General features: G+C 50.7%; 1 protein-coding gene across 3 annotated transcripts; it reads left to right on the forward strand.

Moving 5' to 3' along the window:
* Positions 1-12,400: 12,400 nt before the first annotated feature.
* On the forward strand, positions 12,401-24,733 carry PCIF1 (phosphorylated CTD interacting factor 1). Of its 3 annotated transcripts, XM_003411747.4 has the most exons (17): positions 13,271-13,402; positions 15,333-15,505; positions 16,852-16,994; positions 17,085-17,209; positions 18,330-18,467; positions 18,657-18,787; positions 18,913-19,067; positions 19,741-19,888; positions 19,970-20,053; positions 20,324-20,423; positions 21,481-21,643; positions 22,363-22,535; positions 22,696-22,782; positions 22,865-23,049; positions 23,756-23,849; positions 23,948-24,123; positions 24,207-24,733. In XM_003411747.4, the coding sequence occupies exons 3-17, from the start codon at positions 16,871-16,873 to the stop codon at positions 24,436-24,438; spliced, it is 2,115 nt and encodes a 704-aa protein (XP_003411795.1). In that variant the 5' UTR covers positions 13,271-13,402; positions 15,333-15,505; positions 16,852-16,870; the 3' UTR covers positions 24,439-24,733. The 3 variants fall into 3 exon arrangements, with proteins under 3 accessions (XP_064132213.1, XP_003411795.1, XP_023406075.1); XM_064276143.1 differs by lacking the exon at positions 18,330-18,467 and having other exon boundaries at positions 12,401-13,402; XM_023550307.2 differs by lacking the exon at positions 15,333-15,505 and having other exon boundaries at positions 13,277-13,402.
* The last annotated feature ends 135 nt before the right edge of the window (positions 24,734-24,868 follow it).

The raw sequence follows: 24,868 nt of genomic DNA on the forward strand, positions 1-24,868 counted from the left end.
TCCTCATTCTAAAATAGAAACAACAATTTAAGGTTGTTGGAAGAATAAATTAAATAGGATTGTGTATGTAATGTGCATAACCACAATGAAAAGTTCTGGAATTCCCATTCTTAACAATGTTATCCATAATTTGTTATGATTCACACAGTCGAATGCATTTGTGTACTCAATAAAACACAGGAAAACATCTTTCTGGTATTCTCTGCTTTCAACCAAGGTCCATCTGACATCAGCAATGATATCCCTCATTCCACGTCCTCTTCTGAATCCAGCTTGAATTTCTGGGCAATGAATAAGGAAGACTGAAGAAGAATCGATCCCTTTGAATTACGGTGTTGGCAAAGAATATTGAATAGACTGTGTACTGCCAGAAGAACAAACAAATCTGGTTTGAAAGAAGTACAGCCAGAATGCTCCTTAGAAGTGAGGATGGCAAGACCTCATCTCACATACTTTGGGCATGTTATCAGGTGGGACCAGTCCCTGGAGAAGGCCAGTAAGCTTGGTAAAGTAGAGGGTCAGCGAAAAAGAGGAAGACCCTTAAGGAGATGGATTGATACAGTGGGTGCAACAATGGGCTCAAACATAACAACAACTTTAAGGGTGGCATGAGACCGGGCAGCATTTTGTTCTGTTGTATATAGGGGTGCTGTGAATCAGAACCGACTTGACAGCACCTAACAAGGACAACAACATCATGACAAGGGGCAGGAACCACAAGCAAAGGAGGCAGAAAGGGTGTGGAGGGGAACAAGGAAAATGCTAAGGCAACCCATGCAGGAAGTGCTTCAGTGCTGGCCAGGGACTCCTTTGAACTCCAGTAACCCTCGACCCTTCTAGTGCCTGACTCAAGAAGAGCACCTAGTGGCTGTTAGTTTTCTTTCCTCTGATTTTCTTGACATGCAGGATCTGTCTTTGTATCATTTTTATCTCCTACAGGGTCTTCACCCTTGAAATTCACTGTCCCCGCAACACGCCAAGTGGATTTTAAATGTGGCCATGTGATCTTGGGCCAGTGGTTTAACCTCTCTGGTCCTCAGTTTCCTTATCTGTAAAATGAGGATAATCGAAGTACCTCCCTCCTAGCATTGCTCATGAGGATGAAATGAGCTAATGCATTTTAAGCACCAGGCAATTAGTAAGGGCTCAAAAAATGCTGGCTACAATCACTAGCATTATCGAGCCATCGTTTTCCATCACACTTGGAATGAAATCCTGCCCCATATCCTGGTTTACAGGCTCGTGATAGGGCCTCTCTCGCCACTCTTGCCCTTTTACATCCTGCTCCTACCCCACTGGCCTTTCTCTGCCTTGAACACGCAGGCTCTTCTTGCTCAAGGCCTTTGCATTTGCTGTTCCCTCTGCCTGGCATTTGTTTCCACCTGATCTTTCCATGGCTGCCTCCTGGTCATTCTGGTCGCAGCTTAAGTACATATTCTTCACAGAGGCCCTCCCTGCCAACCTTCCAGTTATTCTCAATCATGTCAGCCTGGTTTATTTTCTTTGTAGTTCTTACTACCACTTAAGATTTTCTTGCTTTTTTGTTTATTGTCTATCTCCATGAGAGTTGGGGTTTTGTTCACCACTGTCGCCCCAGTGCCCAAAATAATACCTGGCACAGAGTAGGTACTGAATGATGATAATAATGTGTGGAGTAATCGTACAGGTTTGGAGCCCTCACATGGCCCTGGGGAGCAGGCAATACGTACCCCATTCCTCATTCTTTATGAACTTCCATGCCTTGCTAACCTCAGTCCAACTGACTGTAAGCATGGCCCTGAGCTAAGCTGGAGATTTTCCAGTTTCAGGGACTTGCCCACCCTGCCTCGCCTCTCTGTCGCATGGGCTTCCCCTTCTCCCAAAAGCTTGTTGCTTGATGCTGGCGGATGGGCTGCTAGCATGGGCTTTGGCAGTCTCTTGAGTTCTCGTCACTTGGCTTGAGGGATCAAAGGATCAGAATCCTTCCTGCTTTCACTTCTGACTTTGAAGAGGGAAGGGGAAGTCCCAGCACTCAAAGGGACCAGAAAGGAACACTTTTCTAGCCTCTATTATGCACTGGACACAGCAAACAAATGAAAAAGAGGGTAGCAAAACAGTTAAATGCTTTGGGTCCAGTCAGACCTGGTTCAAACCCTACTGCCATTTTCTAGAACAGAGGCCAGCAAATTTTTCCCTTAAAGGGCCAGACAGTAATTGTTTTAGGCTTTGCAGGCCTTGTAGTCTGTCTGGAACCCTGGTGGTACAGTGGTTAAGAGCTCAGTTGCTAACCAAAAGGTGGACAGTTCAAATCCACCGTTTGCTCCTTGGAAACCCTCTGGGACAGTTCTACTCTGTCCTGTAGGGTTGCTATGAGTCGTAATTGACACAACAGCAATGGGTTTGGTTTTTGTCCTAAAGTAAATTTAAAAAGTTAACCACTTTCTGAGCCTCGGTTTCCACATCTATAAATGGGGCTGATCTTGTCTCTGCTGACCTCCCTGGGTAGCAGTGAGGGATTACGTGTGATAAAGTATACAAAGTGTTGCACTAGTACTTGGCACACCAAACAGCTCAACTAGCGGCTCCAATGATTAGTAGTATCCAGTTGTTTAAAAATGTGAAAAAGAGCTTTTAAAAATGCTAACTCACTTATACCTCATAATATCCTATAAGGTAGGTGTAGGGTAATGCTACTCAGCTATATGCATCCCCTCTCTAATGGAATCAGCTTTGCTCTTCTCTGAAGCATGCTGGGGATGACTCCGGGATGGACTCGGGCTAAGGTACAAGGCCAGGAGTGGCATGGGCCAGTGGCCAAGGCCGAGGAATGCCTTAGCAACAAGAAGGAAAACATCTAGGCGTGGATGTGAAGTCCCTGGGAACACTAGACTGCCCAAGGACGTGGGAGAAAACGATGGGCCTTGGTCCCAGCTGGTGGTTGCGGAAAATACTCCAGTAGGCCGCCACTGGAGAGAGCAGCTGCTTGCCCGTGTCAGTAAGTTTCCCTGAATGTATGAATTTGGAAAGGGCTATGTGTCAGTTCTCCAGATTATCTGCCAGGACGCACAGTGAGGGTCTTTCCTTGCTGGGGCCGTCCCCCGACAGCAGGTATCATCACCCTTATTTTACAGTTGAGGAAACTGAGGCCCAGAGAAGTTAAGTAATTAGCGCAAGGTTACAGAGCTAGTAAGTGGCAAATCTGTGAGTCAAACCCAATCAGCCTAGCTCCAGAGTCCGTGCTCTTAAATACTCTACTCTGAAGTAGCTCTGGTTGGGAAACTGAGGCACAGGCCAAAGAAGTAACTGGTCCAAGTGAGGAAACACAGGCCCTAGTAGTGACCACAGAATACCAAGTTGGATTTCTGCCCAAGATGTCAACATGGGTAGCCTGGCTCCCTCCTCCTTCTCCCCATCTCCAGTGTGTTTTCTTTGGATTCCCTCATGGCTTGGAGAAGCTGCGTCAGCCCATCTCCCCTTCTGACCATTCTTCTACCCCTTACACTCACCCAAACTACCCCTCACGAAATGACTCTCCTCCCTCTCACTCTGCCTAAGCTCCTAAGCACTGCTGTTTATACAACTGCGTTGGTCAGCGTGGGTGTGCCTGAGAACATGTGATAGGGGACCCAGTTGGAATGGGGAAGGGAGCAGATATCCAGCTAGGGGACCCTGATTACATCTCTCCAAACTGGCCACATGACCATGTGTTTCCAGAATGCAGCTGGCCTGGAGAAACCTCATGGGACCAAACATTTACCAAATGGGGACTGGGGCTTTATGTTCAGCTAAGGCAAAGCTATTGGCCACTTTCTGTGACTTTTGAAGCATGGGGGCCTGGTCTTTTGCTTTCTCCTTCTTTGCATTTCCTCCTTGAAGACCAGTTCCTTTTTCTGGGGAAGGAGTCAGCCATCTGGCTCTTGAAGGCCCTTCCAGGTTTGATTCTCAAGGATTCTAAGGTTTCTCACAGGGAGTTGCTCCCCTAACTCCCAGGTCCTTTGCACCCCTATACCTGGTGCCTCTCCACTCAGTTTGGATGTTGACCTCAAGCAGCTCACTCTTCCTCTCTGACTTCTTCTTTTTTCTCTTCATGCTCCACCCTCCTTTCCAGTTTCTATGCTTCCTTCCAGCCTGATGTTTGACTCTGACTCATGAGGCCTCTTTTTTTTTTTTTTTCCTCTGTGGTCCTCTATGATTTCATTAGTAATGAGATTTCTAAGTGGTCTCATTACTGTTTATGCTTTCATTAGTCACCCAGGGTGGGTTTCTGGTCCCCGAATTATTCTGAGGAAGGGGTGGAGAATCTATAGCGGTGCTTTCTAGATGTTTCAGTTACATAGCCAGTAATAAAATTTCAAAGGAATTGAAGCGAGGAGGCAACAAAAGGTAGTGGACTTTTCTTTGGACAATAATGGTGGGTCACCACCTTCAACCTGAGCTTATCCCTTTTTTCCAGGACCTTCCTAAAGTTTGCAAGAAGCAGCCAACATATTCTAGCATCTTAAATTTTTCCAGGATGCCCTAATGCTATGGTCTCTGGAGTCCCAGCATAACAGAGATTGTGGATTAACCAACTCTTTGGTTAAGACCTAACAAGGAGTGCCAACCCCATAGCCTTGGAATCATGAGGACATCACAGCCTTCTGGCTTCCTTCCTGTCTTCCACCCAGCTAGGTCCATATTTTAGCATCTCCACCCTCTGGTACTAAAGTCTTTTCCTCTCTTAGTCTTCTCTATATCAGATCACAGTACCATCTTTTACCTAGATGCTCCAGTCAAAAAAGATAGGAGTCATCCTTGACTCCTTTTATCCCTTTATGCCCAAAGTCATCAAACCCTGGTGTTTCTAACTAAAAAAGATGTCCCACATCTATACACTTTTTACCATTTGTGCCAACACTAGTCTAAGCCATTTTCATCTTTTATCTAGAAAACTTGCCTCATCTCCCGGCCTCACTCACCTTTATAGGCCTGTTCTCCCTGCACCAGCCAAAGTGAACTTTGAAACCACTGCGTTTTACAACCCTGCTCAGAACCCTCCAGTGGCTCCTCATAACAAGCAAAATAAAACTTGCACTCTGTTCCATGGCCCCTGAAAGATTCTAGGTGATGTAGCTCTTGCCTACCTTCTTCCCCAACCCCATCTTTTATCAGCTCTTGAAACACACTAAGCCTGTTCAGCCTTGGTCTTTCTATTAACTCTTCCCTCGACCAGATACATCTATGTACAGAGTTTTGCATACATAGTTAGCTTCCTTGATTCACTCAGATCTCTACTCAAATGCTACCCCTCACAGAAGACCCTTCTTCATCATTTATCTGTCATCTGTTTGTGTCATTTTTTTTTAATTGTGGTAATATATATGTAATAAAACAATGGTCATTTCAGCAGTCTTCGCATGTACAGTTCAGTGACGTTAATTACGTTTATCGTGTTGTTCAAACATTGCCCTTATCCATTCCCCAGTTTTTCCATCATTGATGACTTCTTTATTGCCTGTTTCCTTCAGTAAATGGTAAGCTCCACGAGGGCAGAAGCCTCTTTTATGCATGGCTGTGTCCCCAGTACCCAGCAGAGTGCCTGCACAGGAAAAGTGCTCACTAGACTTTTGTTAAATTGAAGAATGGGTGGTTATTGTCATCCGAAGACCCTGCAAAAGGGGTAGAATCTATCGTGGAGTGTGTGGCTCTGACCTAATTTCCCCCTGAGCCTCTAAGCTGCCTTTGCTTCATGAGGGCACCACCCATCTCCTCACATTTCTCTGGTAGCTGGTCTGCAGCCAAGAATGTATGGTTTCCTAATCTCTTCGGGGGGCCTAAGGGCCTAAGTGATCCCTAAGGTCATGGGAGGTGCCCCTCAGGATCCCGGCTGATTGTGTTGGAATCAGGTTTACTTGACCCAACCCACTCCCCAGCCCCCTTGGGACAGGCCCCACTGTCCTGAGACCACACATGAATTTTCTTAGGAGTGGGGAAGGGTCTTGTCTCCTGCCCCTAAACCGAGGTGTTTCCTAATGTGGGAGAAGCTGCTGGTGAGCTTGAACTTGCTCTCAGGGGCCCTTAGGACAGAACTTTAGGCCTGAAGTTAGATCAGTAGTTCTCAAGTCGTAGGCACATTAACCAGTTGCCACTCAGTCAACTCCAACTCAGATGTGTCAGAGTAGAACTGTGCTCCATGGGATTTTCAATGCCTGATTTTCCAGAAGTAGATGGCCAGGCCTTTCTTCTGAGGTACTTCTGCCACGCTTATTAATCGTTCGTACCACGCAAGGACTCCTGTACATTAGTAGCTTTTACAAGTAGGGAGTTTTTATTGTTCTAACAACTATGCCAGGGCCCAAACCTTAAGATTCTTATCTAATTGGCCTGCGATGGGGACCGGGTTTTGGTGAATATTTTTTAAAAGCTCCTCAGCTGGATATAATTTAAAAGACAGAATAACAAGTGTGGGTGAGGACACGGAGAAACTAGAGCCTTCATAAATTGTTGGTAGGAATGTAAAATGGTGCAACTGCTTTGCAAAACACTTTGGCAGTTTCTTAAAAAATTAAACATAAATTTACTGTATGGCCCAGCAATTCCAGTCCTAGGCATCTACCCAAGAAGAATGAAAACGTTAAGTCCACACAAAGACTGGTACGTTAATGTTCACAGCAGCATTATTCATACTAGTCAAAAAGTAGAACTAATCCAAATATCCATCAACCTATGAATGGATAAACAAAACATGGTACTATGTAGCCATACAACGGAACACTAGTCAGCCATACAAAGGATCTAACTACTGGTAAAAAAAAAAAAAAAAAAATGGATGAACCTCGAAAACGTCATGCTAAGTGAAAGAAGTCAGACGTGGAAGATGACATTTTGTATGATTCCATTTACGTGACATGTCCAAACCTGTTGCCGTCGAGCATCGATTCGGATTCATAGCAAACCTTATAGGACAGAGTAGAACTGCCCCAAAGAATTTCCAAGGAGTGCCTGGTGGATTCGAACTGCTGACCTTTTGGTTAGCAGACATGGCTCTTAACCACCAGGCCTCCAGGGCTTCCATGACATGTCCAGAAAAGGCACATTTATAGAGACAGAAGGCAGAGCAGTGGTTTACTTGGGGCTGGGGATAGGAACAAGGGTTGCCAGTAACTAGGCACCAGAGATTTTTTTGGGTGATGAAAATGTTCTAAAACGTCCGTTGTGGTGATGGTTGCAAAACTCTGTAAATTCACTAAAAATCACTGAATTGTGTACTTGAAAGGGGTGATCTCTTAGTATGCAAATTAGACCCCAATAAAGCTGTTGAAAGTTTTCCCATCCAAGGTGGAGACCTCTGGGTTAGAAGCCAAGTGTCCTAAGAACCCTTCGGCTGGGTCCCAGGCTCAGTGGGTGTCTTCCTCCCTCTCTTCTGTAGATCAAAGTTTCCTCTGATCTCAGACATTTGGGAAGCTGCCAGCTGTCACCCTGGCTTCTTTCTGAGAAGTGTGGGGTTGAATTCTGCAGACGCAGCTTGTATTGGGGTAAACATCTTGGCTCTTGGCCATTCTGCCCTAAGTACAAAAATGGGAATTATAGAGAATAGGGGAAGGGAACCACCACAAATGCTCCCCACCCCCTGAGATGACCCCAACACCACGTGGGGATGCTGAGCACTAACCCAGGTTGTTGTTGTTGTGTGCCACTGGGTCCATTCTGACTCATAGTGCTCCCTATGACAGAGTAGAACTGCCCCATAGGGCTTCCTAGGCTGTAATCTTTGTTGTTGTTGTTATTGTTACTAAGAATACACACAGCAAAACATACACCAATTCAACCGTTTCTACGTGTACAATTCAGTGACATGGATTGCATTCTTCAAGTTGTGCAACTATTCTTACCCTCCGTTTTGAATTGTTCCTCCTTCATTAACAATCTTACTGCCCCTTAAGGTTCCTATCTAGTCTTTTGAGTTGTTTTTGTCACTTTGATCACAGATAGATAATTCTTAAAAGAGCACAATGCCCAAGGCAAAACTTTTTTACTAGTTAAGCTAAACTATTGTTTGGTTTTGAGAATACTTATTTTTGGTTTAAGATTTTAACAGGGGTTTATCCAGCCCCCATGGCTCCAGAAACTTTGGAGTCCATGTGCATTTGAAATTCTGTTCTCTATGGTGCCCCTTTGATCTGGATTCTTCTGTAAAATCTTTGATCAAAATGCTCAGCAGTGGTAGCTGGGCACCATCCACTTCTTCTGGTCTCACGGCAAAGGAGGCAGTTGTTCATGGAAGCAATTAGCCTCCTATTCCTGACTTGCCTTCTTCCTCTGTTGCTCCAGGCAAGTAGAGACCAATTATCGTGACTTTGATGGCTGCTTGCAAGATTTTAAGACCCCAGGCACTACACAACTAACTAGGTGGTAGAACAGGAGCACTAAGCATATGTTATTAGGCCAATTGACTGGGATGTCCCCTAGGCTGTAAGAACAGATCACCAGGTCTTTTCTCCTGCAGGGCAGCTGGTAGGGTTAAACCATGAACCTTTCCGTTAGCAGCCAAGCACTTAACCACTGTATCAACAGGCTCCTACTATCCCAGGACAGGGGCTGAATTTGGATTCCAAGGCCCTGGTCAGACCCGTACCTCCCATTCCCTGGAGATGCTCAGGCTGGCCAGTTCTCCAAACACACCATACCTTTCCACATCTCCAGGCCTTTCCACATGCTGTACCTGTCCCCTTTCTTGCCCACCTGGGAAATTCTATTCTTCCAGTAAGATTCAGCTCGTTGTCATCTCCCCTGTGTTCCCACAGCCCTGCGCCTGCCCTCAGGGACCTTGCCTCACTGGAGCAGAGGGTTTGCTTGAGAGTCTGCCTCCCCTGCAGCTCTGTGGGCTCCCTGAGAACAAGGGGCCTGTCTTAATTACCACTTGTTCTCGAAGCTCTCAGAAAGGCCTCAGCACATAGTGGGCCCAGCTATGTGAGGTGGAGGAAGGGACCATCTGCACCACATCAGACACTAACAGGGCCTGGAACACCAAAGGAGCCTCCCTGTTCCCTTCAGCTATTCTTGGCCTGAATGGCATCTCTCATCTGGTCCCAGAATGACCAGGGAGCCCCTCCCTGTGGGAACCACAGTCTTGGGGTGGACTCCTCCCTTCCTTGGCTCTGCTGGTCAGGCCAACATGCCTTGGAAACTACCTTTGGGTTAAACTGCAAAACAGTCTGTGGGCAGCTCTAGCCCAGGCTGGTGGGTGGGGGCAACCCACAGCAGGACGTCAGGGGATGAAATGTATGGTTCCCTTCCAGCTGCTTCTTGCTATATTCATATATATATGAATGAGGGGGTGGAAAAGAATGAGGGGGTTAAGGTATGCGGCAACGTGGTCCTGTATATATATGTTTTTGCTTTAACTTGGAGGCTAGGCTTTGTCCTGAGTTGAGGCTGGGGTCCTCAGAGGCCCTGGAAGCTGGCTCCCAGACGAGACCGGCTACATAATTTTTGGGGCCCAATGCAAAATGAAAATACAGGGCCCCTTGTTAAAAAATTATTAAGCGTTTCAAGATGGCCACAGCAGAGCAGAAAACTAAAGCTTCTAAAGCCAGCTGAAGGGAGCCTACTTCTCCAACCTCCTCTCCCAGCCCAGATCTGCTGATCTAGTGAAGCTTCCAGAAAAGATGCTGGAGTGTGTGAAGACCCCTGGGTTGTTGCTCAACTTGGTCATCCCCATCTTGGAAGAGGAGGACTCCAGATTGCTGGCAGACTCTGCCATAGGAGGCAATTCTGCTGTTCTTGGTGGCCCAAAGGGTGCTGCACTGGTGTTCCCACCACAGAAACCAGAGCCGGGAATAGGAACAGGGGTACCTTAAAAAGTCATTCAGACTTCAACCCAATGCCCTCTGTCTGCAGTCAACAAATGTTTACACGGGGTGAGGCATAGCCCCGGACATGGGGCCACAGGGGTGAGCAAGCCCTGGCCCTGCCCTTAAGCAGCCCATAGCCTAGTGGGGTAGTGACAAAAAAATGGACATGCACCATGAGCACAGGCTACTGTGGGAACACAGAGGGGACCTGACCTAGCCTGGGGTGGGGTGAGCCCAGGGAAGGCTGCCTGGTAGAGGTGACATCTACACTAAGACTTGAAGGATGAGTAGGCAAAGGGGTGGAAGAATGAGAGTAAATGGCATATTCAAAGGCCATAGGCCAAGAGAGAACTTGGCACATTCAGGGAAACTACAAGTAGTTCAAGATGGCTGGGACCAGATGAAGGAAAGATGGTTTGAGGGTTTAGATCATGAATAAAATGAATGTATGTTTTTTTTTTTTTTTATGTGAAGTGCTTGGCTCACTGCCTGGTACACAGTAAATACTCCACCATAGTAGCCCTCATAGAATAAGCGTCTTGTAATTCTGGTCTTGTAAGCCAAGTTAAGGACTTGGGACTTTATCCTGTGGACAACAGGGAGACATTCAAGGGTTTTAAGCACAGAATGATTTGATCAGATTTGCAATATGACCAGATATAAAGAGATCCCCTGTGGCTGCAGGGTGGATTATGGACTAGGAGAGGAACAAGGCTCAAGGCCCTGAAGATTAGCTTGGAAACTATTGTAATAATCTAGAAATTACTGTATATATGTCATATACTTGTATATATGAATTGTATGTATGTATATAATATATAGTCTATCTCTCAACAATAGAATATATAGTGGAAAAGAATACAGCAATGAAACGGACCAACCACAGCTCCTCCATGCAACGTGGATGACACAAGCATGATGTTGAGCAAAAGAAGCCAGACAGAAAATACTACTATATAATTCCATATAGTTCAAGAAACAGGCAAAACTATAGTGTTTAGGGATGCATGCGCAGGTGATAAAACTACAAGAACAAGGAAGTCATGACCACAAAAATAATAGGACTGTGATTACCCGGTGGTAATATTCAGTATCTTGACCTGAGTGATGATTACCTGAGTATTCTCTTCATGAAATACATTTATGCCTTATATTTACATTTGTTAGGGTTTACATTTATGTTTTATGCACTTTGTGTTATTCTCAACAAAAATTTAAAAAAATGGGACTTGATCAAAGGTAGTGAAAATGAGGACAGAGAGAAGTTAAGGTTGATTTTTTACTATATGCGGAAGACGAGATGAGGAATACATTTCACGAGGAACAAGTTTGAGGATCGAGGTGAAAGTGAAAAGCAATTTTTAACACACTGAGTAAACTTTTAAGATATTGAAGTGAAACGTCCAGAACCACTGTGTGAGCTCAGACAAGTCACTTCCCGAGTCGATTCCCTTCTCCATTAAAGAGGAAAGTGGTGTGGTTTTATGAAACCAGGTTTGGGTTTTGGCATTGGGAACCCTGAGCTTAAAATCCCCGTTCTGTTAGTTCATGGCTACTTCTAAACCTGGACAAGTATTTTATCCCTACCTGTTAATCCAGCCTCAGGTTCCTTATATGTTGTTGTGTGCTGCTGAGTCCATTCTGACTCATACCAAAAAAAACCCAAACCCGTTACAATTGCCTCATAGCGACCCGAAATGAGAGTAGAACTGCCCATAGGATTTCCTAGGCTGTAATCTTTACAGAAGCAGATGACCAGGTCTTTTCTCCCTTGGAGTGGCTGGTGGGCTTGAACCACTGATCTTTTGGTTAGCTGTCCAGTACTTAACCCTTGCCACCAGCGTTTCACGTGTAGAATTGAGATAATTCCTACTAACGAGGTTCTTGGCAGAGGATTACATGGTAAAACAAAGAAATAAGCACATGGGATGTGCTTGGTTATCGATTGTTAAGAGATTATCAACAATGAATGTGAAAATATTTTGAAAACAAAAGCAAGAACAGGTAACGATTACTACACGGCTTTTACAGGTTATTTTAAGACCTAGCTGGAGAGCTTATAAAACTGGGCATTTTGTAGGCCTAAAAAAAATAATAATTTATTGTCCAAAAGAGCGCACTTTTGAGAAAGGAGGCAATATTAATTATGCCAGGACAAGAAGCAGAAACTAAGACTGTCTCAGGCAAAGGACATGTGGTCCCCCATGTAGATTATTAAATTTCCCAACTGAAATGTAAGCTCTGCAGGGGCAAGAACTGCTACACCTCAAATCTAAGAACAATCTGCACCACAAACCTGTGAAGTGATGATACATTTATTACTTATGATGAGCCAGTTACCATTACCAGTACTTTACATGCATCTCATTTAATTCTCACGCCATCTCTATGAGGTGGGCAGGCTTATCACCTTCCATCTTAGGAAGCCGAAGCTTAAAGGTCAAACAACTCCTTCAAGGTCATACATCTGGGCGGAGGAGCAGGGATTTGAACCCAATCAGACTGAGGAGAATCCATTCTTAACTACCATTCATACTACTGCCTCCGCTTTTGACACTCCTCCCCCCAACACACGCGCGCGCACACACACACACAGCTGCACGGGACCAGGCACCACGACACCACGACGTCACGCAGCCTCCGTTTCCACACAGCCAGCAGCAGTCGGACAGCAGGTGGCAACCTTCCCCTCCCTGGAAACTCCCACTGGGAGGTGTGTTTACTTGGGAATCCAGACGGAGGTAGAGCTGCCATCCTGAGTCGCCTGCTGGCTTGGGCACCCAGAATTGCCAGTCTGCTGCTGCGCTAACCCTAAGGCCGCCTACGGTCTCTGTTTAGAGTCCCAACCAGGCCAAAAGCCCTCTTTATTGTGTGTCCCCCATGCAAGATTTAATTTTCTTCTACCCAAGAGCACTTGCGCAGCCTCACTACAGGAGAAAAGTTCGACGAGCCTGAAGCCTGAACAAGCGAAATGGCTGGAAACTCCTCCTGAGCACCCACGGGGCAAAGGCCCAGAAAGAGAAAGCTGCCCGCCGGAAGTCACGAAGCCTCGCCAGGGCTTGGACCCGGGACCCCTAGGTCCAGAGCTGTGACGTCACCCGGCTCCGCCCCCGAGTCGGCGGCAGAGTCCGAGCCCCAACAGGCTCCGCAGCAGCCCCGAGCCCCCTGGTGCGCACACTCAGTCCGACTTTGCTGGCGGACCGCCCACCCGGGTTTTCAATCCCTTGGAGTGTGCAGGCGGGGGAAACTGAGGCGAGGAGGGTGTGAGTGTGCTCCTCCCTCCCTCAGTCCACACCCCAGGGCACGAAAAGCTGTTTCCCCACTTCCCAGACCCGGAGGGAGCAGCAGAGAAGAAGGGGAGGAAGGGGAGGGGGCCAAAGCAAGCAAGGGCTGAAAAGCCTGCCACACTCAAGATGGCGGCGCGGCCGCGACGAGGCCCCTCAGAGGCGGAACCAGCGCATGCGCAGCCCGGAGTCCCGGGCCGGGACACAAAATGGCGGCAGCGGCGCTGGGGAGGGCGAGGCGGAGGCGGCAAAACGGGCGGTCGAGCAGAACGTGTAGCCGCGTCCCCTCGAGTCCGCTCCGGGCAGGTAAGGGTCCCAGGAAGTAATGGTCCCGCCGCGAGCCGCGCCAGATTCCGGGGATCCGATGCCGGGAGGCAGCGGCCCCTCCGGCGCTTTCCGCTTGCGGCTGTCGCTTGCCCGGTCTCTGTCGCCGCCGCCATCTTAGGCCCGCGGATGGGTGGCCGGGCCGGTGGCCAGGGAGGGGAAGGTAGGCCCGGAGAGCGCAGGCGGAGCGGCCTCTAGGGCCCCTCCGCTGCTGCCGCCGCCACCGTCTTTGTGTCGGGCTCCGACTCTGAGTCGCTTCAGCCCGGGGGCGGGAGCGCGCGGCGGGGCGGGGGGCGGAGCCCGGGAGATGGGCCGGCGCGCGCGCGCCAAACAACCCGCCCCCGCTGAGGTTGGGGGAGGTAGAGGTGCACGCGCGCTGCAGCTCGCCTCACGCATCGTTCGCGCGCCTGCGCGCTTTGCGAGCCCTTTGACTCCTCCCTGCGGGGTCGAAGGATTCTGATTGGCCCATTCTTGAGACGCTCCTGCCCCATTCTCCTCCAATCCCGGAATCGGACTCCCTTCTTCTGGTGGGTTCTCCGGGTTGCGCAGATACAGTTGTTTATCCTTAAGCTGCTCTGCACCTCTGAGATTGCGGTATGCGTGGGGGTCGGGAAGCCACAGAATGAATAAAAACGTTATCTTAAGAAATAGTTATCTCTTACTGAGAATGTTCAATGTGTTGGACTCTACGCATAGAAACCAAGGAGGTCGAATGATTGTGGTTTATAAGCCGGAAAGCACAGAAGAGTCTGGAATCCGGGTCTGTCCAGCTCCAGAGCTGGTACTTCGGCCACAGACCTGCTGCACTCAAATCACGTGGGGAATTAAAAAAAAAATTTTTTTTTTTCTTTTAATGGTAAAATCTTCAAACGGTGTAAAGTGAAAAAGCCGTGCTGTCTCCCGGTCCTACTCTTGGGATGCATTTAAAAAAATACAAGTTCTTGTGTACCTCCTTTCCCCGTTTCTTAGTCATAAGATTTAGACTGGGGCACGGGACTCAGTTTTTTGACAAGCCCCAGGCGACTGTGATGCACAGACAGTGTTGGAAACGGCAGTGCTCCGTTTGGCCGCGCTAGCTGTGCCTCTTCTGCACAGTTAATTTACCTCCTGGTGCATCAGTGTCACGGAATATTTCTTGGGGAAAAAGACTTTTAAATAAACATGAACAAGATGTGCTATATAATGCATTTGCACTTTTTTTTTTTTAAGGACGTTATTCACTTTATGTGGGTCGCTTGGGACCGTGGCCCCGGATCTGTGATGTGTGTTTTTCTCTGATCTTAGGGGTACTTTTAAGGAGCCATGGTAGTGCAATACCTTAGTTCTTGGCTGCTAACCAAAAGGTCGGCAGTTTGAACCCACCCAGAGGCTCCGTGGGAGAAAGACCTGGCGATCTGCTCCCAGAAAGATTACAGCCAAGAAAACTCTATAGGGCAGTTGTACTCTGTCACACAGGATTACTGTGCACCGAAATCGACTCTACTGCACACAACAACAACGGGTACTTTGGTTGGCTAGACTGGGTACAAAATTTGTAGGGCCGGTGCACAATGAAAGCATGGGGCCCTTTGTTGAAAAACTATTAAGAATTTCCAGATAGTGACAGCAAAGGGTTAAGCCAAGTGCAGGGCCCTTCTGAATACAGGGGCCCTGTGAGACTGCCGTAACTAGGAATCCCTGTCGGTTGGACAGCTTGAGAAGTACCATTTTCATCCCCTGAATCGCCAGATGCCCCCGCAGTGTGTCTTACCCTATCCCGGGGGTTCCCACCTTGCTCTGTGGCCTTGCCCCTCTTGCTGTTGTCCCTGTCCTGGGGCCTCCCTCCTTGCTCTGTGCCCTTGCCGCCTTCCTATTGTCCCCGTCCTGTGCCATCTCACAGGTCTGTGACTCTCTCCTTCTGTTTGCTCTCCAGCTGCTGACGCAAGGAGTCCCCTGAGCCCCCGTCCACTCCACTGCTGACCAGCCCAGTCATCTGTGCTGAGCCTTCCTGCAGGCCTCCCTTCTGCCTCTGTGGGACCCTGTGACGGGGGGTCCATCCGGCCAGAGAAGAAAACCCTCTCATGCTAGCATTGCAGACCCCAGAGGGTGAGAGAGAGGGGGACCTCATTCAACCTTCAAACCTGTGGGCTCAGCCCCCAAGGCACCGGGATTCCCTCCTCCCCAAGAGAACCAAGGCAGCTACAGTCTTTCTTTTCTCCCCTTGGTCAGGGATTCCAGACCTGTCTGTTACCGAAACCCCTTTTGTTGTATATGTGTCCTTTTGCCTCCTGCATTTTTATCTGCCAGACTGTACCTATGACATAACCATTTTTCCCGTTCTAAATTAACAATTAACGTTTATAATCGAGTGTAAAATAAAAATCAGTGTCCCAATGATTCCTACCATGTCGTCAACAGCCAATCAGAGCTTCTGATCAGCAAGAGATAATGTGACCACACTGAGTTGATAAAGTTTCAGCAAGCAAAGATAATTGATGTTTAAACTTGGCTTTGTGGTCTTTTTGTGGGTAAATGTTTGATTTCTTTTGGGTGTTGTGACATATTGAAAACAGCTTTCACATCACCAGCCCCATCTCATTTGGCCTCCCAGGAGCGCAGCTCCCCCAGGGTGGGAAGCACATTGAGGTTGAGGCTTATGCCGGCTGTGCTGTGGGTGGGGGTGGCAGGGAATACAAATCCAAAGGAGCTGACCTCCTTGCTGGTACTTCAGGTAAATTTTCACCTGGGGATTATGAAGGCCTGAATTAGATATTCTTTCTGAGTCCCACTGGTTCTATTAGTAACAGATTGCTTCTTGCCCTCTAGTGTATAGTGGGGCACCCAATTAGATCCCGTGCTCCCTCCCTAGCTGTGCTTTGTTCCAGTTCCAGTTCACTGCACGGCCGCAAGGACAGGAAGGAGTGACTATTCCCTCTTGTAGGAATAGCATCTCAAGGCTAGGCCCTGTTCTGTCTTGACTGGCACTCTTGGTGCTTTGTAAATACTTGCAGAATAAATTGAGCTCTTCTTGGAGCCAGTTACCATGCTAAGCACTGGAGAGAGCGTTATATTGCACCCAATTTCTAGTCTTGGGAGTTCTGGTAGGCTACAGTGTACTGGGGGGACACACCGAGTTGACAGACCAGATCATGTGAGTGCTAAGATGGACGTGCTCGTGGTCCTGAGGAAAGGCTCAGACCACTTAGCATGGGGAATCAAGGAAGGCTTTCAGGGGGAGGTGAACTTGGTGGCAGCCAAGCAGAGAACTGGGGGAAGATTCCAGGCAGCGGGAGTGAACTAATTTTATAGGTGAGGGAACTGCAATCTAGACCCCAGGGCTCCTTTCACCCCTTCTGAGGGTGGTCACGGGGTTGTGACTGGTGGGTGGGTGGGGGTAGAACTGACCTACATGCCTTGCTGGCCCTGACACCCTTTGGTCCTCTGTATGGCAGGTCCTGTGTGGGTGTTGAGATGGCCAATGAGAATCACGGCAGCCCCCGGGAGGAGGCATCCCTGCTGAGTCACTCCCCAGGCACCTCCAATCAGAGCCAGCCCTGCTCTCCAAAGCCCATCCGCCTGGTGCAGGACCTCCCAGGTACTGGCAGGGGGCAGTGGTGGGGTGGTGTGGGAGCAAAGGCACTGGGGAGCAGCTCTGAGCATGGCTGGGCCCCGTGCTTGTTTGCAGAGGAGCTGGTACATGCTGGCTGGGAGAAGTGCTGGAGCAGGAGGGAGAACCGTCCCTACTACTTCAACCGATTCACTAACCAGTCCCTGTGGGAGATGCCCGTACTGGGCCAGCATGACGTGATTGTGAGTGCCAGCCTCAGGCGGGTCTCCGGCCAGCCTGGGGGCTTCCCAGAATATACCCTGAGCAGCTATTATGCCCCCAGCCCTGGGCTGCCCTGGGCCAGGACCTGGGGATACAGCGACAAGCAAGACAGATACAGTCCTTGTCCTCGTAGAATCTACATTCTAATAGGGGAGACTGACAAGTAAACACTGTTACAGTGATAGAGTGTGATACTGAACTACTTCCTGCCGGTCATGGGGCCAGTGATACAGTGAGTCAGATGTGGTCCTGCTCCAGGGCTGGATGGGGACAGGCAGTGACCGAATTGACCACAGGATTGCAGCTGAGGCACTTAGATGAAGAAGAGTGGATGCAAGAGTCTCTCAGGGGAAGACTGGCCTGGGGGGAGGGGAGATGGGGCAGGAAAAGCTGCTCTGAGAATTAGTGGTGGGAATGTGAGCAAGGCGAAGGTGGTGAGAAGAGTGAACCAGGGACTGAAATGGCAGTGTGATGGGGCAGGACAGGCATGGAATGTCTGGCAGGAACAGGGGCTTTTAGGTCCCTTAGTTGGCACAGACTTCCTTCACTGGGCACAGTCAAGCCAGTGGGCATCCCCATTTTGCAGATGAAGATACTGAGGCAAAAGAAGGGGAAATGACTGACCCAAGATCTCACAGAGCAGGACTTGCACCGTGATCTGACTTCAGGGCCACATGGATGAGTGTGAACACATAATTTCAACGTTACGAAAGTGCCATCCATAAGGGCCTCATGTTTTTACAATCAAGCATTTCTTGTATTTTTCTTTTCGTCTTGGTTCTTAAGGAAAAGGAATTAACACGGGCTGAGCACTGATCCCACGCTAGATACGTTAAACAAGTTTATATTCACGGACTTATTTAATAGTCCTCTCAGTGGTGACGTTGGGCTCAGTGTGGCTGTTTGGAAGGTGAGGGAAGAGGAAGTAACTCCATGGCCATGGCAACACAGCTAGCAGGTAGCAGGCAGGAGTGGAGTCCAAGACTCCTCTGCTCCCCTCCACGGAGCAGAGGTAGGGGGCGGGAGGCAGCAGGAGTCCGCAGGACTGGGGCTCTCACACCACTGGCCCCAGTTGCAACTCTGCTGGTCTCCCTCCACTAGTCGGACCCTTTGGGGCTGAATGCGACCCCACTGCCCCAAGACTCGAGCTTGGTGGACAATCCCCCGGCTGAGAACAAGCCCCGAAAGCGGCAGCTCTCGGAAGAGCAGCCAAGCGGCAATGGTGTGAAGAAGGCCAAGGTGAGTGTCTGCCCCTCAGGACCTGGCAGTGAGCAGTCAGCTCAGGCAGGCAGCCAGCAGGTCCCTGCAAGGGCTGGGCAGCAGCATGATGGTCAGGAGGGGGCCCGGCCCTGGGTCACCAGGTGTTGGAGTGTTGGAGCCTATCACTAATCTTCCTAGTCTCATGCCTCTGCAATTCTCTTGCTCCAGATTGAAATGCTTGCGACACCCACGAGCCAGTCAGTGCCCAGCTCCCCCAGTGTGCCAGGAACCCCAACCCTGAAGATTTGGGGTGCATCCCCTGAAGATAAACAGCAGGCAGCTCTCCTCCGGCCCACTGAGTGAGGCTTGGGGCACCCACTGCTGATGCCCAGGCTGTCTGGGACTATGGGTCTGGTGGTGGTGGGCAGGGCACTCCTCCAGCTCCGTTTGCTACTTTCCTCATTGCTCCTGTCTGTGTCCCAAGGGTGTACTGGGATCTAGACATCCAGACCAATGCTGTCATCAAGCACCGGGGGCCTTCGGAGGTGCTGCCCCCGCACCCTGAGGTGGAGCTGCTCCGCTCCCAGCTCATCCTGAAGCTCCGGCAACACTACCGGGAGCTGTGCCAGCAGCGAGAGGGTAACTGCTCCCGGGCTGCGACCTCCCTCTTTCGTTCCCATCCACCATTAGGAAGGATGGGACATTGGCTGGGTGGGCTTGAGGAGGGAACAGTGGAGCCCGGTGGTTAAAAGAGTGTGCGCTGTGGAAGGGACAGACCTGCTGGAGTTCCAGCTCCCCTAACTGCTGGCTTTGTGATCTGGGACTCAGCTCTGCACCTCAGTTCCCTCATCTGTAAAATAGAAAGAGTAACAGTGCCTACCTACAAGGGTGGCTGGGATAGTAACAGTGAAAGTAGTCATCAACTCGTCCATAGTACTGTGTGCCAGGCACTGTTCCAGGCTCTCCTGCATACCTGTAAAAAGCCTACACCTCACAGATTATTATGAGGAGTACGTGATAAAGGATAAGTGCTCAATAAACTACAGCCTTTATTACTTATAATTAGTAAATAAATTTGCTTAACTTTGCTGAAACATAAGACTCCCTGCCCTTTTTCTTTTTTTAATCTAATACTTGACACACCTTAAAACCAGTGATTCTCAGAATATACTTTGGAAAATGCTGTCTAGGATGTAAACTTCTGAAGTGACAGCGCTCAAGTCTTACCATTGTACTCCCAATGCCCTACACGTGTGCCAGGCCCCAGGCAACACTCTCAGTCCAGACCTTCATCAGCTCTCCTGTCCCACAGGCATCGAACCTCCCCGGGAATCTTTCAACCGCTGGATGCTGGAGCGCAAGGTGGTAGACAAAGGATCAGACCCTCTGTTGCCAAGCAACTGTGAACCAGTCGTGTCGCCTTCCATGTTTCGCGAAATCATGAATGACATTCCCATCAGGTACAGCCCCACAGCTGGGGAGGACCTGGGCCATCTGGCTCCTGTTAGAAGGGCTCCAACGCCGCCCGCTCTCTAACCCAGGTTATCCCGAATCAAGTTCCGGGAGGAAGCCAAGCGCCTGCTCTTTAAGTATGCAGAGGCTGCCAGGCGGCTCATCGAATCCAGGTTTGGCTCTCTCCTCGTGCCCCAGGCAAGATGGGTGTGTGACTGGAGGGGGTAGATTGGAGGCCACCTTCCCCACTGTCACTCAGGGCTCTGTCATTGCTCTTGGTGGCAGAAGTGGGACCAGCTCCCAGAGGCAGAGCACAAGGGCTCTGGTGAAAGTCTGGGGGTTGATGGCCCTTTACCATGCCCCGGGGGGTATGGGCACAGACACCTTAACAGCCAGCCTAGTGCAGAGCTGAGCCACCTATTTCTCTCCCCATTACCTGGCAGGAGTGCATCCCCTGACAGCAGGAAGGTGGTAAAGTGGAACGTGGAAGACACCTTCAGCTGGCTGCGGAAGGACCACTCGGCCTCCAAGGAGGACTACATGGTGAGTGGGCGCTAGAGCAAGCTTAAAGGTCCTTCAGCCGCTTCCTCCAGGAAGCCTCAAGAAGCCTCTTGCCTGCCCCCAGCTTGTTCTTATGCAACACGGCAGCCCTTGATGCCCAACAGTCCCCAGACTCATGAATATGCAGATGTTTGCCCAGGTTCCTGGCCTTCTCCCAAAATACATTTCCGTTAATGGAATCCTGTGCTTGGCCACACACAAGTAGCTGCCTCTTCGGCTTAATGAATACTCCACATTTCCCTTGAGGACATTTTTGGAAACAGATTGACAGACTACTATTTCTTGTGTGTGTGTGTGTGTGTTCATATCACAGTTAAGAGCTACTACCCCCAAATTCATCCCTTCTCTTAAGGTGTCCAAATAATTCTGTTTTCTGGCCAAGACCCATCACTTCTTAAGCCTCTCCACTAGCACTAGCAATGGGCTTTCTTTTCAGGGCCATTTTTCACAAGAGACCAGGTTTGGCACTTCACGCTAGTAACTGTGCACTTGACACGTAGAGTGACCAAGGTAGGTGTGTGCGCTCACTAGCCAGAGGGACTCACCTCCACTCGACAGGCTCATGTGATTCAGCAAAACTACAAATGCCTATAGTCATCCTTGAAAGTAGCTAAAAGCTCAAATTTCAAAGCTGCTGTGACTAAGTACCCCGTTTTGTAATGTCTCGCACCCCAACAGACAGCAAACACTTTGTAAGTTGGGACTGTCCCCAGTCTGTTTCCCCAGCACCTTATCATGGGGTAGGGCACAGTTTAATGCCCACAGTAAGTACTGGGCATTTATTGGACACTTATATGCCAGGGACTTGGTAAACCCTTACACAGAATGACCACATCTGATAGTCAAACCACCACCTTAGGTAAGTATTTCATGTTCCCTCGACAGTAGAGGAATAAGGCTGAGAGAAGCCAAGGGATTTGTCCAAATGACACAGTTTGTAAGAGAGCCAGGTTTCAAAATGGGGGCCTGCCCTTCCCCTACTGGCCCAACAGAGGCCCTCAGCCGCCTGCTAGAGCCCTGATAGTAGCGTCTCCCCCAGGACCGCCTGGAGCACCTGCGGAGGCAGTGCGGCCCCCACGTCTCAGCTGCAGCCAAGGACTCTGTGGAAGGCATCTGCAGCAAGATCTACCACATCTCCCTGGAGTACGTCAAACGGATCCGTGAGAAGCACCTTGCCGTCCTCAAGGAAAACAACATCCCAGGTAGGGAGGTGGGGACAGGCAGTGGGGGCGCAGGGGTGGCTGTGATGGCTCTACTCTGTGTCCCTGGCCCTGGTGGAAGGAAGAAGTGAGGCTGGACCTCCAGGCCATGGGCTGGTCTGGGGAGCGCATTCCTCCCAAGAGGGGTGTTTTAGTGTGGGGTGAGGAAGCTTCAGCACAGGCCGGGAATGAGAGAGAAGTGATGCTAGAGGAAGTGCCAGAGTCGGTGGACCTGGGTTTCCCTCTGTTCGCTTCATGCTTCAAGCCTCAGTCCCCAGACTGAGGTGTCGTGCCTGCCCTGGGGTTGTGTGAGGATTCAAAGTGTATAGCTCCTAAGGATCTTAAGGCAGGCGCTGTAGCTGTTGTGAACGAAAGGCAGCCCTGGCGCTCCTGCCAGGCAGCAGGGCCACAGACCCAAGCCAGCTCCCTCTCCAGATGGCAAACTGGGGCATACTGCATACTTAGCGTGCTGACGCGGGCCACCAGATCCTGCCCTGCCAATTGCCTGTTTTTCTCCTAAATGACTTTTGCTCCCTGTGTTACTGCCTGAGCCACGGTTGACTCCTCTGTGGGATGGCATTCACCTCCCTTCATTACTGGGAGGCTTTAGTGCACACTTGGAGACTTAGCACACAGTGGGCCCTGGGCTGTCTGGGGTGAGAATGAGCAAAGCCAGGCAGGGGCCTGGGCAGGCCAGTCCTCACTGCTCTCGCTGTCCACAGAGGAGGTGGAGGCCCCCGAGGTGGAGCCCCGCCTTGTGTACTGCTACCCGGTACGGCTGGCCGTGTCTGCACCGCCCATGCCCAGTGTGGAGATGCACATGGAGAACAACGTGGTCTGCATACGGTATAAGGGCGAGATGGTCAAGGTCAGCCGCAACTACTTCAGCAAGCTGGTAAGAGTTGCGTGCGGGGTGGGCTGGGCAGGTCTCCACCGATGGGAGAAGCATCCTAGCTGATGGGACAAGTTGGGGCCCAGGGTCTTTGTTGACCTCAGCAGGAGGTCAGAGATGAGGGACTCGGGCCTTGTTGAGACCCACCGCTTTTTGTCCACAGTGGCTCCTTTATCGCTATAGCTGCATTGATGACTCCGCCTTTGAGAAGTTCCTGCCCCGGGTCTGGTGTCTCCTCCGACGGTACCAGGTACAGGCCCGGGCAGTAGGGGGAGGACTCCCCTGGAGGGAGTGGGGAGGCCTAGTCAGATGGTGACTGCGCCACTCTGCAGATGATGTTTGGCGTGGGCCTGTACGAGGGCACGGGCCTGCAGGGCTCACTGCCCGTGCACGTCTTCGAGGCCCTCCACCGGCTCTTCGGCGTCAGCTTCGAGTGCTTCGCCTCACCCCTCAACTGCTACTTCCGCCAGTACTGCTCTGCCTTCCCTGACACAGACGGCTACTTCGGCTCCCGCGGGTGAGAGCCAGGGGCTGCTAGCCCCATTCTGCCCGGAGCCCACCTGGTCACCGCATAATACTCTAGGGCTTTAGAGCCAGGCAGGCTTGGGTGTACTCCCTGCCTTTACCACATATATTTCACATATAGCTGTGAGGCCTCAGGAACCTCTCAGCTTTTCTCATGCCGTGGGTAAGCATGTGGCACCCCTGACTGGCCGCTCTGTCTCTCAGGGAATTAGCTCAGGTGTAGGTAGGCATGTGGCATCCCCTAACTGGCCGCTGTGTCTCTCAGGGAATTAGCTCAGGTGTGGAATAGGAACGCCTAATCCAGGCACTGAGGAATGAAAAGTGTAACAGACCCCCAAAACTTAAAGAGACTAGAGGTGGGGATGAGCACGGGTGTCAGGAGAGGATAATGCTGCCTCCAGGAGGAGGAAGTGGCCGCTGGGGGGCTGGGCGGGGGAATCTCAGCAGCTGGGGGTTCCTGGGCCCAGTGTTGTGTTTTGGGGGCAGTGGGGTCAGAGTTGGATTTGAAGCCCCACGCCTCCACCAGCTAACTCATGGACTTGGGCACCTGAGCCTCTTAGAGTCTCTGTCCTCACCCCAGGGTGGGGCAGGAGGGAGATGTCCACTAAGGGTAGATGACCAGGGGTACCTCGTCAAGTGTTCCATGTGATGGTCCCCGTTTTGGCTGAGGGACTGGAGATGCTCACCTCTGTCCCCAGGCCCTGCCTGGACTTCTCCCCACTGAGTGGCTCCTTTGAGGCCAACCCGCCGTTCTGCGAGGAGCTCATGGATGCCACGGTCTCGCACTTCGAGGTAGGTGGACTGCTGCTAGGTCAGCAGGGGGCCAGCCAGCCAGGTTGCCAGCCACTGGAAGGGCAGACCCCGACATCTACTCTGTGCCCCTCCCACAGAAACTGCTCGAGAGCTCCTTGGAGCCCCTGTCCTTCATTGTGTTCATCCCCGAGTGGCGAGAACCCCCCACCCCGGCGCTCACCCGCATGGAGCAGAGCCGCTTCAAACGCCACCAGCTGGTCCTGCCCGCCTTCGAGCACGAGTACCGCAGCGGTTCCCAGCACATCTGCAAGAAGTGGGTGTCCAGGGAAGGCAGGGGTCGGAGGGCCGGGCTGGCCTCCAGGCGAGCCCGCCCTGAGCGATGCCTTTGCTTGGCAGGGAGGAAATGCACTACAAGGCGGTCCACAACACAGCAGTGCTCTTCCTGCAGAACGAGCCAGGCCACGCCAAGTGGGGGCCAACACCCGAGCGGCTGCAGGAGCTGAGCGCTGCCTACCGGCAGTCAGGCCGCAGCCACAGCTCCAGCTCTTCCTCGTCGTCCTCCTTGGAGGCCAAGGACCGGGACTCGGGCCGGGAGCAGGGCCCTAGCCGCGAGCCTCACCCCACTTAGCACACCATGCTGGGAGGAGGAGCCCAGGGTGCTGGTATGGACTGCTGGGACTCAGGCCTCTTGGGGCTGAGTGGACCCCAGGGCCCTCCCCCTGAGGTGGCAGCGGGACTCAGGCTGCCAACGACATAGGAAGATTATGGCTCCACCAGGGGTCCCCTCCCTGCTTCATCCCCCAATGCCACACCTTGAACTCACTCCAAGTCCCCTGTACATAGGCCCTGATGCCTCCCTCTCCCACATCCCAGCCCTCCTGGTGCCAGTTTGTTTCATTCATAAAAGGAAATACAGAAACCCACCCAAGAATGCTTGAGGGTCTTGAGGGCAGAGAAGGCTGAGGAACCTGTAGCTACTTCTGGGACCATACCCTCGACATCCAGGCTCACCTTCTCCTGGCCCTTGGGCCTTCACACCCACCCAGGGCCCCAGTGTC

The sequence above is a fragment of the Loxodonta africana genome, chromosome 24 (genome assembly GCF_030014295.1).
Source record: "Loxodonta africana isolate mLoxAfr1 chromosome 24, mLoxAfr1.hap2, whole genome shotgun sequence".
Taxonomy (NCBI): domain Eukaryota; kingdom Metazoa; phylum Chordata; class Mammalia; order Proboscidea; family Elephantidae; genus Loxodonta; species Loxodonta africana.

What these genes read in the sequence shown, in the direction of transcription:
- PCIF1 (XM_003411747.4), top strand. Translation starts at nt 16,871, where the DNA reads ATGGCCAATGAGAATCACGGCAGCCCCCGGGAGGAGGCATCCCTGCTG. An exon ending in CCTGGTGCAGGACCTCCCAG is followed by an intron (nt 16,995 to 17,084) that starts GTACTGGCAGGG and finishes GCTTGTTTGCAG; the next exon opens with AGGAGCTGGTACATGCTGGC. An exon ending in GTCTCCTCCGACGGTACCAG is followed by an intron (nt 22,783 to 22,864) that starts GTACAGGCCCGG and finishes GCCACTCTGCAG; the next exon opens with ATGATGTTTGGCGTGGGCCT.